At 38.4% G+C, this 12,733-nt stretch overlaps 1 protein-coding gene across 2 annotated transcripts in view; it reads right to left on the bottom strand.

Annotated features, from left to right (window-relative positions):
* HAT1 (histone acetyltransferase 1) overlaps window positions 1-12,733 on the bottom strand; it is a 55,322-nt gene that overhangs the window by 23,773 nt on the left and 18,816 nt on the right. For both annotated transcript variants that reach the window (XM_038751218.1, XM_038751217.1), the window contains 4 exons: window positions 10,070-10,145; window positions 8,886-9,006; window positions 640-819; window positions 222-343 (listed from right to left, as the gene is read on the bottom strand). In XM_038751218.1, coding sequence (XP_038607146.1) covers window positions 222-343; window positions 640-819; window positions 8,886-9,006; window positions 10,070-10,145 — 499 coding nt within the window. The remainder of the gene's footprint in view (window positions 1-221; window positions 344-639; window positions 820-8,885; window positions 9,007-10,069; window positions 10,146-12,733) is intronic.

The raw sequence follows: 12,733 nt of genomic DNA, 5'->3' as shown, positions 1-12,733 counted from the left end.
TTAAGCCTACATTCAGGGCTCTAACGGACAACAGCATTTAATTCAGTTCTATTCTCAAGGTCTCCCAAAGCATAATGAAGGAAAACTCAAGTCTAATAAACAATGGTTTTTCTTTCCTGGGAAAAATATCATTATACTGTCCCAATAATTGGCCAGCCACAATTAAAATGCAGGCTTTGTGGAGGTAATAAGGTCCACTGTTGCTTTAGAACTGTACTTACACTAGAAAGTAGTTCCATCTTTCATCATCCACGTCAATAAAGCTAGCAGTTTCAATAAACCACATCAAAAAGGTCTGAAGCCTTTCATGATATTCTCGAAAGCCTGGACATGTCATGTCAGCCTAGGGAAAAAGCCAAGAAAAGTCAGGTGAAACTCATCACAGAGGTAAGAGAAAGTCTGCGGAGCACAAAACTGTCCTGTGGGAAAATGTCTACAAGCAGAATGTTCTGGTTAAAATGTGTACACACAAACACTGAAAACAGAACTCTACAAGAAAACTCACATACATATCCCCCAGATTGGGGATCTGAAAATAAAACTACCACCAGAAGAACAAACTGGCAGTTTCTACCATCACCCAAAAGGGAAAAACATCTACGATGGCTTGATTTACTCTGAAGCAAGGTTTGCTTTTACCTTGTATATTTGATATGTGATGTTTTCACCGGCTTCCTTATTATGAACTGAGTATGTATGGAGCAATGTTCCAAAAGGCTTGAAATTAACTTCCTTTTCCAGCAAAGAAATAAAGTCATCTGTGTTTGTACAAAATCCCGGAGGAATGATCTCTCTTATTTTGCTCTCAACATCATCTGCCTAGGGAAAGAACATAATGGATGGGGGAAGGGTTTAAAATAAATCAAAGTCAGTAATTATCAGTTAAATTCGCTGAAAAATATGGTCAAAAATCAGGCTTTTTAAAATGCCAGAAAATCAAATCCCCAAAATCTTGTAGCCGCTGATGGCAAATAACAGATCACACAGCTGTAAATTTGGAGTAAACTGGGGAAGATAAGTTGTCAGACATAAAACAAAGCTTTGTACCAAGGTGATTTTATAGTGAACTCATACGAAAACCCAGAGTGTGATTAAAGGGAAACGGTCAAAACTACAAAGGATATTGGAATTCGTATTTCTGCATAAACCAATATATTGAGAAGGTCACTGTGTCTCCAAAAGGCACTGTCCATTTGGCCAATAAGTCATCTAATCTCTGCTGTCTCAGGAGAGACCATGTTCTTCTAACCAAGAATACCAGCCAACAAGAAGGGGGAGAGTGGGGTGAAGGAGAAGCTCTCACAACCTCCTAACATCCAGACTAAAATGGACTCACCAATTTAACCACATCAAATGTTGATACTCACAGAGTTGCCTCTAAAGTATTTTTTAGATGTGAGCCAAATGCAAGGTTGTAAATGAAAATTGCACACAGCCCTTACATATATGGTCTGATTTTTACAGCACTGGGCATAAAGGGGAAAGAAAAAAAAGACAAGTCTTGATAGCAAAATTAAATTCAGAGATTAAACTTACCCTTGTTAAACAACCATGGTGAATGTTAAGACTATCAGCTGAGCAGACTTCATAATCCTTTTCAAACCTCCAAAAGACCACTTGATTGAATACATTTACTACTTCTCTTTAACCATGAATATTTGATGAAGTTTCACAATAAGGTATTACTGCTTCTCACCAGGCAATAAAACTTAATGAATTGGTCTCAACTTAACAAAACCTTACTCCTCAATACAGCCCCTAAAAGCCTGACATTACATTCAACAAAATGAGCTTGCATTCTAGTCCAACTTTTTTCTGAACAATGAGGCCAGGTTTTTACTTAATGGAGTTTGCCGTGAGTTCAGCTGTAATGTTTGTATTGTATCTATTTCCACAAGGACTGACACAAGAACACTTTGTGTTAACTTACTAAGCAGCTCTTTCACACCGTTTACATGCATGATGGGTATTAGTTCTAAACTAAGACCCTTGCTACTTAGCATTCAAAACAGGGAAATTAAGATGCTTAGGACAAAATACACTACAAAAGGCTAATACAACATGCTACTAATTCCTGTCCTTTCAAGCATCGTTAACTAAGTAGAAGCAATGCACCTGCACATGAATAGCACTTTATTATTATTCAGTTACAATTTTAGGATAGAGAACATGGATGGAGTTCAGCACAAACAAGTTTTATCCTCAATGCCTTGGAACCACCAACATTTATATTTAACTTGCTGTATAGCTGCAAAAAAGAGCTATTAAACAGTTAAGATATAGCTCTACAGTACTTTGTCCAAAAGCCTCCTTTTAATACATACATCAGTCTTTGCTTCCATTTCAAGACAAAGAAGTTGTATTTACCAGAATTCTTTTTTGTTTTCTTTCTAAAGTAGTATTTGATAAATATTTTTTGTCTTGTAACTGTTAGTTACACCGAATAACTAAGTAGGAAAAACAAAATTGAGCTATTTTATACGATCACTGCACCTTGGATATCCATATGAGGATTATTTTATCAATGAAAACTTCCCTGTGCAAATGGACTATGAAATTCCAAGGTATAAAAATCCAAAAACTGATCGACAGAACTGATGTAAAATGCTTGAAGAAAACTACATTTTAAAAAGAGACTTCTGTGCTGTAAATGATGTGAAAATTAAATGTTTATTTTGTTTGTTGGTTACTTAAGTTAATGAAGATTACTGTCTTTTAAACAGTACATACGGTATATGTTTTAATCTACTGGTTGCATCTTATTTGTACATTTCCCAGGCTTAATTCCTACAGTTATAGCTACAAGGCTTATCAGCTGGCAGTGTTGGAGTTAGGAAGACTTCTGCTATGCAAGTATTTGAGATAACACACCATCTGTCTCCAGGAGATAGCATTTTGCTGAAATTTCATAACCTTGGTTTACCACATGTAATTGGCACCCTACTGTGTAATAAGAACTATAGTATTTATTAAGCACTAACTACGTGCCAAGCACTGTTCTAAAGGCTGAGCTACATACAAGTTAATCACGTTGGACACAGTCCTTGTCCTATATGGGGCTCACAGTCTTAATCCCCATTTTACAGATGAGGTTACAGGCACACAAGTGAAGTGACTTGCCCAAGGTCACACAGCATAGTGGAAACAGCACAGGCTTGGGAGTCAAACGATGTGGGTTCTAATCCTGCCTCCACAACTTGTCTGCTGTATGACCTTGGGCAAGCCACTTTACTTCTCTATGCCTCAATTACCTCATCTGTAAAATGGGGATTAAGACTGTGTGTGTGACAACCTGCTTATTTTATATCTACCCTAGCGCTTAGAACAGTGCTAGGCATACAGTAAGCACTTAAATACCATCATATATATATATATATATGATGTTCTCCGTCTCCCCCTTTTAGACTGTGAGCCCACTGTTGGGTAGGGACTGTCTCTATAGGTTGCCAATTTGTACTTCCCAAGCGCTTAGTACAGTGCTCTGCACATAGTAAGCGCTCAATAAATACGATTGATGATGATGATATATAAATTATATATATATAAATTATATATATATGCTTTATCAACACACACACACACACACACACGGCACACGGCCCAGTTTTCAAAGCAGAAAATATTAGAATGAAGATATTAATTTACATTTAATTGAAATATTTATTTGTTTAGCAGTTTACCATCTTTTAAAAAAAATGAAGCTAACTGAATTCATGAATTTGTTTCCTTACTGAATCCCCAGTTCCTGGAACATTTTTGCATGTTAAGTGATTGCAGAAGAAAGAAAACAGTCATCAATCAATCAATCAATCGTATTTATTGAGCGCTTACTATGTGCAGAGCACTGTACTAAGCGCTTGGGAAGTACAAATTGGCATCACATAGAGACAGTCCCTACCCGATAGTGGGCTCACAGTCCAAAAGGGGGAGACAGAGAACAGAACCAAACATACCAACAAAATAAAATAAGTAGGATAGAAATGTACAAGTAAAATAAATAAATAAATAAATAAATAAACAGAGTAATAAATATGTACAACCATATATACATATATACAGGTGCTGTGGGGAGGGGAAGGCGGTAAGGCGGGGGGATGGAGAGGGGGACGAGGGGGGAGAGGAAAGAAGGGGCTCAATCTGGGAAGGCCTCCTGGAGGAGGTGAGCTCTCAGCAGGGCCTTGAAGGGAGGAAGAGAGCTAGCTTGGCGGATGGGCAGAGGGAGGGCATTCCAGGCCCGGGGGATGACGTGGGCCGGGGGTCGATGGCGGGACAGGCGAGAGCGAGGTACAGTGAGGAGATTAGTGGTGGAGGAGCGGAGGGTGCGGGCTGGGCAGTAGAAGGAGAGAAGGGAGGTGAGGTAGGAGGGGGCGAGGTGATGGAGAGCCTTGAAGCCCAGGGTGAGGAGTTTCTGCCTGATGCGCAGATTGATCGGTAGCCATTGGAGGTTTTTGAGGAGGGGAGTGATATGTCCAGAGCGTTTCTGGACAAAGATAATCCAGTCATCCACTGCTAGAATTTCTGATGGGTGCTGGGATGAGAATGTGAAGGCTGCAGGGTGTAGACCTAATTCACTGTAAGCTGGTTATGGTCAGGGACCGTGTCCCCTGATTCTCTTGCATTGTTCTCTCCCAAGCACATAGTACAGTGCTCTGCACATAGCGCTCAATAAATCCCACTGACTGATGGAGCCATTTCATTTTCTAGTAATTACATACAGCACATACAATATTGGCTTACTGTCTGACCATGGGCAAATCACAAACCTCTCTATGCCTGTTTCCTTGTCTATAAATTGGGGATAATAATACCTGTGAATGAATAAATGGGAATAAGAATGTGCAAATGGACCCTGCTATTGACTACTGAAATGTACAGGTACAGAGAAGTCTGAGACCCATCCTGTATACTGTAAGTTCCTCCTCTAGACTCTAAGATCCTTGTGAGCAGTGAACATGCCCACCAACTAGGTAACATTGTACTCTCCCAACCACTTAGTTCAGTGCTCTGCACAGAGTAAGCACTCAAGTGCAGTAGAAGCATCATGGCTCAATGGAAAGAGCCCGGGCTTTGGAGTCAGAGGTCATGGTTTCAAACCCCGGCTCTGCCAACTGTCAGCTGTGTGACTTCGGGAAATCACTTAACTTCTCCGTGCCTCAGTTCCCTGATCTGTAAAATGGGGATTAAGACTGTGAGCCCTCCACCTTGTATCCTCCCCAGCGCTTAGAACAATGCTCTGCACATAGTAAGTGCTTAATAAATGCCATTATTATTATTATTATTGATAGATGGATGCATAAAGTGAAAGTTTTCCAGAATTTTAAAAGTCTTCACTATATCAAGGCACCACACACACACACACACACACACACACTTGGGTGAAGACTGCATTCATCAACTGAGTTATAAAGTAAGTACAACAAGGAATAGATAAATTACAGCAGCATAAAAATACTGCACATATGAATCACATGCAAAGCAATACCGAGCTTCTTAGCATAAAAGAGTAATTCATAAGTTATACATCTAGAAAATCCTAGATAAGAAATTGCTATTCAAAGAAAAACTCCTTTGCAAGATTTACTATCTGGCACATTTACACATTCTTACTTAATTTTTTAAACTGCATGAATCTCCATAAACATACACTGGGCCCAAAAAACACAGTTGTCAAATGACTGATTATTATTTCTCTCTCTCTCTCTCTTCAATCATCACCTATACCCAAATCCTCACCCAATTTTCATTTCTTCAGTGATTCAATGGGCACAGGAAAATACATAAACTTCTTAGCTTATTAGCTTGAACATTTAATGATAACAGGGAACTGGTAAATGGGAGCTGAGGGTCTGGGGGAATATCTGCACTGCACTTTTTGCCTACAATCAGAGTTGGGATAACTGCAAAGAGGAATATCATTTGCTTTTATTCAAGATTCCTAGCTGTTGGCACTGGCAACTAGGTTCTCATTTTTGAGCCCTGCCAGTTCACTCAAATTCCTACATAGCCAGAATAGTAGATTTGTCCTTTGGTTCGAAGATGAGACTGTCGGAGAGCAGTATTCATGAATATGAGTATCTTTGAGAGAAAACCTCATGCACACTTTGTCTGTGAAAACAGACTACTGCACCTTTTCTCACACTCAACAATGACTTTGAAATGGGTGAGGGCACAGTGGTCTCTATTGCTGTTTAGATCTCAGAAACATTCTGTTTTGGAACCACGGACTTCACCCAGAACATTCTTCCTATCATCTAAATCCTAATGCATATCCTGTGGATTTTAGATATTCTATACATATGTTTATCTTATATTTACATTTATATGTATGACCGAGAAGGTAAGGGTATTACTCAAGTGTGTCCAAACTAATTAACTTGTATCTGCCCCAGCACTTAGAACAATGTTCGACACTTAGTAAGCGCTCAACAAATACCATTTAAAAAAATGCAAGAGTAGACTGGATTGTGCAAATGCATGAGATAAGCATAGTTACATTGTCTATCCAGATGGTGGTTAGTTTTGAGGGCAGACAGGGAATAAGAGAGGAACACTAAGGGCCTCAAACCTTAAACACAACAGAAAACCCTTCAGTTTGATTGTTGGAAAGAAATGATGAAGTAGGGTTTAGTAGAGAGATGAAGTCTAAAGACATTATTTTAGAATACAAATTAAAAAACCCTTTTATAAGTATAAAATGATTTCTAGCTCTCACACACAGGATCACAAATCTAGAATTACATCATATTTTGTTACTGCAAGAATGCTACGGCATTTTTGTTTTATCTTTTTGACTTAAAGTTGATGATTTGACTTGATGATATAGTAAAACCCTTAGAAATCTTAAAATGTCTTGGTCCTGAAATAACTGGATCTATAAAATGATTTCTAGCTCTCACACACAGGATCACAAATCTAGAATTACATCATATTTTGTTACTGCAAGAATGCTAAGGCATTTTTGTTTTATCTTTTTGACTTAAAGTTGATGATTTGACTTGATGATATAGTAAAACCCTTAGAAATCTTAAAATGTCTTGGTCCTGAAATTACTGGCTCTAGACTATGGACTAAATGCCTGGATACAAGGTCCCTTGTCAGAGCAAGAAAAAAAAAGTAAAGTCCACGAAAAAAACAAAATCATTCCATTTTTTCTTTCAAGAATAAAAGTATCTATGCTTGACATATTTAAATTATATTTGACACAGTAGGAAATAAACACCAAACAATTAAAAGTAAATTCAAATACACAGGCTTTTTTCATTGATCCATCAATAACCAAATCAATATTTCCCTTGGAAAAAACCTATTATGCATTTTTACAACTAAAAAAAGTCTTCGGTTCATTTAATGTTAGAAACCGGTTTTATTGTGATAGGCTTGAATGACTGTTGTCTGGGGGCTACACCTCATTATCCATCATCCTTATCACTATTTTTTTTTTAATGGCATTTGTAAAGAGCTTGTTATGTGTCAAATAGGTACAAGTTAATGAGGTGGGACACAGTCCCTATCCCTCATGGGGCTCACAGTCAGCTTTTCCCTCCACTTGGCCCTGGCCTGGAGCTTAATCCTTCCCCTTAGGATATAGGGCCTCTGCTAGCCCAAGATAAGAGAGAGGAAACCTAGGTTCAGGTAGGGAATCATATCCCTTGTCTCTTTGTGCCCAGATCAGACAAACACAGACCCTGGCTCCCAAAATAGACGCTGGAGGTGGAGGGGGAAAACACAGCTCTAAATCAGTAAAGGAGAAATAAGAAAACAGTGCGCTTTTCTCCTGGATACCATGTTAGAACTAGTCTGTGTCATGCTCTCTATTTCTCCCCTTCTCAGGAATAACAAGCAGAAAATATCTCATTTAAGATTCTTTCCAAATCAATAATGTAACCCCCTGCTATTCCTCCCGAGAGAGTACAGACTGTTAGGTCCAGGTCCTACAAAAATTCACAAGAACCAAGAGGTGAGTATTGTTCTATGCTCTCGTTAGGAGATAGTCATTAAAACTTGGTTGTGTGGCATATGAGATTATCATATCTAAAGAATATCTAGGCTGACTTGTTCAAAGGTTTAATGACAAGCACTTGATTGTGGAAAATCTACATATTAATAAGCCTTCTATGATGAATGCTAAAACGAAAATGCCAGTTTTATGTCTGAAGTGATACTGAAAATTCAAATGAGTTGTATGTGTAAAAAGTTTCATGCAGCAATCACTGGGGGAGGGGAGAGTAAAGTGGGTCAGGGGAAATAAAATGAGGGAGAAAGGGGAACACCTATCCTATATCCTTTTCCAAAATGTTTTTAGCTATGAACCCATATTTCTGGCCAAATGATCAATAAATAATCATTTGACCAGTAATCGCCAGTCATTTCCAAATCCTTTTAAAAAACCGAAAATAGCTTGTCATGCAATAACTTCACTTCTTGTTCCTTTCATCTCTTTATATATGGAGAAAAGTCATGTCCAATTTTCCCTTCTAATTTTCTTTCTTAGCATTTACTCAACCTCGTTCGAGGCACAATATTTGTTGGTTAATTTTAAAGAATTAAAAATACTAGAAAAAAATCCATTACAGTATTTCAAATATAGAGCTACTTATTAAGCAGTAAGTCTTCTAGACTGTGAGCCCACTCTTCTAGACTGTGAACCCACTGTTGGGTAAGGACTGTCTCTATATGTTGCCAACTTGTACTTCCCAAGCGCTTAGTACAGTGCTCTGCACACAGTAAGCACTCAATAAATACTATTGATTGATTATTAAGAATATAATCAATGTGATTTTGTAACTTTTCCCATATACATTTTCCAGGAAAAGCATTGTCAGAAAAAATAATATTTTAGCTGTTAGTAAACCTCAGGATAAAACAAAATGTGGTTCTGCCATTACCTCCAAACAATCAAAATTTTCATTAACTTTAGATGCATACTGGATACGGAAGAGTGTTGACAGGTTACCAGCATTATAGTACAAAAGGATCTTCAGACCTTTGTATCCAAAGGCAATTTCACTAGAGAGGGGGGAAAAAAGGCAGCAATCAAGAACTGCACATCAATATAAAATTTATAGATGAATAACTTGACCACCTAAGCAGTTATTAAATGAAAAAGGAACACATAATATTGATGAAGGAATGAGATACATATATAAAAAAGATTATACAAGGAGTACATGGAAGACTACTACTTCCAGAAAGAAAATTAAGAGGTAGAGTATATTTATTTACCCTTTTTTCATTGAGGAGAACCACCTCCCTCCATGGATCTCACCTACAAGCTGAGTATTAAACTCATTTACTTCAGAAGTAAGTTTTAATTTGGTAAATTAATATAAGGCAAATTAGAAGCATCGGTCATTCTACAATGAAGATAGGGACTTTGGATGTTATACTGGATAAAACAATACCTCAAATATATTTCAGTTTCCCAAAACGATAATGCAAATGGGCCTCCATAAATCACTTTTTGGTGAGAGAAAATGGATGATAAACAATATTGCAAATAAAGCATTGTAATATCTTTCTAGATATGATCATAACATTGCAAAGACTTGGAAGAGTTCTGAGAAGATGTTTACTAATTAAAAATAATACTAACTTATCTGAATATAATTCTGAGGGTCTTCACCACGTATGATTTAACAGCAAAGAAAATAAGAATTATCCAGACTAAGCAAGTTTCAAGTAATAGCAACAACTATATAAACTATATGAAATCCTTGTTCACACCTTCTGCAGAAAGTAGTACGGGGAGAGGAATAGGAAGGGGAGAGAAAGGACCTTAAATTAGTGCATGAGAGAGGGGAAGAGGCAAACAAGGAATGAGAAAGATCTCAACTCATAATTCTAGCTTGAAACCTGAGTTCAAAAGAAAACATGCGATGCAGACAGTAAAGTGCAAAGTGCTTGGAAAAACCAGAAGGAGGGTTCTAAAAGGAAGGGGGTGGGGGAGAGAGAGAGAGAGATTGATGGTAGGGTAAATTTGGCTCTGATATGCGGATTTAGCAAGTAAACACGTAAAATAAGCTATGTTCCTCTGTCCTACTTCTTTCTTACATTTAACTATATCACTTACTCATCCCCAAATATTTGGTGACTATATTCAGGATTGAACGTGATGTTGTCATTGTCAAGGTCTTCAGGAAAGCGAACTGTTAAAAAAGAATTACAATCATTAGCCATTTTTTCCTATTTAAAAGTTTTAACACAATTATCAGGGCTATTATTTTAATTTTTAATTAGAAAGCCACCTCCTCCCCCTGACAACTGACTTGATTCTCATGAACAGACAGGATTTAAGATACAAAAGTTGAGAAGCAGCATGGTGTAGTGGATAGAGCATGGGGCCTGGGAATCAGAAGGACCTGGGTTCTAGTTCTGGCTCCACCACTTGTCTGCTGGGTGACTTCGGGCAAGTCACTTGACTTCTCTGTGCCTCAGCTTCCTCATCTGTAAAATGGGGGATTAAGACTGTGAGCCTTATGCAGGACATGGACTGTGTCCAACCTGATTAGCTTGTACCTACCCAGTGCTTAGAACAGTGCCTGGAACTAAGTAAGCGTTAAGAAATACCATAAAAAAAAGAGTGTTGTTGGAATGTCAATCTCAAATCCTACTTTCCCTAAGAAAGGAACAAGCTGACCCTGTTTAATAACTGCTGCAGTTTCTAGGCAGTTTCACAAAACTAGCTGAAGTAGTATTTTTTTTGGGGGGGTCACCATCCATTTATCACTTATTCTTGTGATTTATTGAAGAGCTCATCTCCTAGTTTGTCAACATCCACAACTTTCACTTCTCCTCTTCTACATCTTTTTGAATGTTAGGTGCTAAGCGCTGGACTAGGTACAAGCTAATCAGGTTGGACCCAGTCCATGTTCCACAAGGGGCTCACAGTATTAATCCCCATTTTATAGACGAGGTAACTGAAGCACAGAGAAGTTAAGTGACTTGCCCAAGGTCACACAGCTGACAAGTGATGAAGCCAGGATTAGAACCCTGGTCCTCTGACTCCCAGGCTGATGCTATTTCCATTAGATCATGCTGCTTTCCAAAACGTATAGAGCACATGAGCCCTACATACACATAAGCTACTGCACAAGAGGCTGAACAAAATTGGATAACGCAGTTTATAATCTAGAGCCAAACAGCAACATAATCATGTGGACATGTAAAATATGCAATGGAAATTAAATAATTGCATTCAGAAAACCTAAAAAGCAAGGTAATTTACAATACCTGCACCACTACAACCTTACTACTACCTAAATACTGGTTTTGAGACATACAGAAGCAAGAAGAATGATAATGATTATTCAAGCAATAATCAGAAACTTACCATAGATGTCAGCTAAGTACAATGCACACATTATATAGGATGAGAAGAGTTGAACATCCCTCAAAAATCATAGTATATTTTGAAATACGCAACATTTCCAGGTACCATATTCTAAATACAAATTTCGATGGCAGTGTATATAAACAATTCTGTCAACTATAACAATCAATCAATAGTATTTATTGAGTGCTTACTGTGCACAGGGGACTGTACTAAGCACTTGGGAGAGTACAAACAACAATACAACAGACACATTCCCTGCCCACAAAGAGCTTAGTATCTAAAGGGAAAATTACAACTATCTATAAATGGGCAAGAGTTTATTCTGGCAGTGAACATATTACCCCCCAAAAAAACCTTAAAAAAATCTACAAAGTCTGAAATTGGGTGGAATCGGGTAAAAATCCTAATTATGCAGAATTACAAAAATCACTTGCCAAGTACAAATTACGTTAGACAACAAGGTCATGGTTAAAGCGGTGTGCTTAAGAACACTTTCAAACAGGTCTGGCAGGAGAAATGCCAGGAAGGAAATGAAAAGCACAAACTATGAAACCCATCATGTTACTCGTATACTTCCCAGAAATTATTGGAAAATTCTGGGAGGAGGTTGGATTCTCTGCCAATAGCAGGAGAGCTCCACCCCATGCCCCCCACTTGAGAGCACTTGGATAAAGAGTGGTAGTTTTCTGTGCTGTGCTTGCCTGCCTCTTCCCTTGTGACTTAGCCAGAGGTATGACGTGGTAACATATTTCTCTCTGTTTAAGTTATCCCTGGAGCAAGAAGGAAGGAAGCTAGGGTGAGCTAATTTAGGGTTACTTTAGTCTAAACCCTTCTCTAGCTACTTCCTCCCAGCAAAGTCTTAGGGTTGCTACCCAACCAAGCCCAGGATGAGTGGTTCCCGGTACAAGGAATTGAGCCTTGTACTTGCAGCGTATACCTCAGTGGTTTTCAGTATCCTTCTGCAAACTTCAGCTTTGGTATCTTCTGTTGCTATTCTTGCAAATTTGTAATACTGATTGCATTGCGACTTTGGCCATTATCTAGTTTGGGAGTCTGGATCAGCAGTGAATAGTGGGGTCTTCAAAGAATTACCAACTGGATCCTGGCCCAAGTTTCCAATCCCACACTTGCATTTTCTCCTCAAGGAGTGAAGACATAAACACACATAAATGCAATGATTCTGAAGTCGTGGAGTGGGCATCTATAAAAATCTTCCACGTTACATTTGGTAGTTCTATGAAATGAAGATGGTATCAAGGAATAATTATATTATTGTGGTATTTGTTAAGCGCTTACTGTGTGCCAGGCACTGTACTAAGTGCTGGGGTGGATACAAGCAAATTGGGTTGGACACGGTCCCTGTCCCTCACAGGGCTTCCCGTCTTGATTCCCATTATACAG

Source organism: Tachyglossus aculeatus, chromosome 9, assembly GCF_015852505.1.
Source record: "Tachyglossus aculeatus isolate mTacAcu1 chromosome 9, mTacAcu1.pri, whole genome shotgun sequence".
Classification (NCBI taxonomy): Eukaryota; Metazoa; Chordata; class Mammalia; order Monotremata; family Tachyglossidae; genus Tachyglossus; species Tachyglossus aculeatus.
Note: the sequence above shows the minus strand (reverse complement) of the source record. Positions and strands in the feature narration are given on the sequence as shown.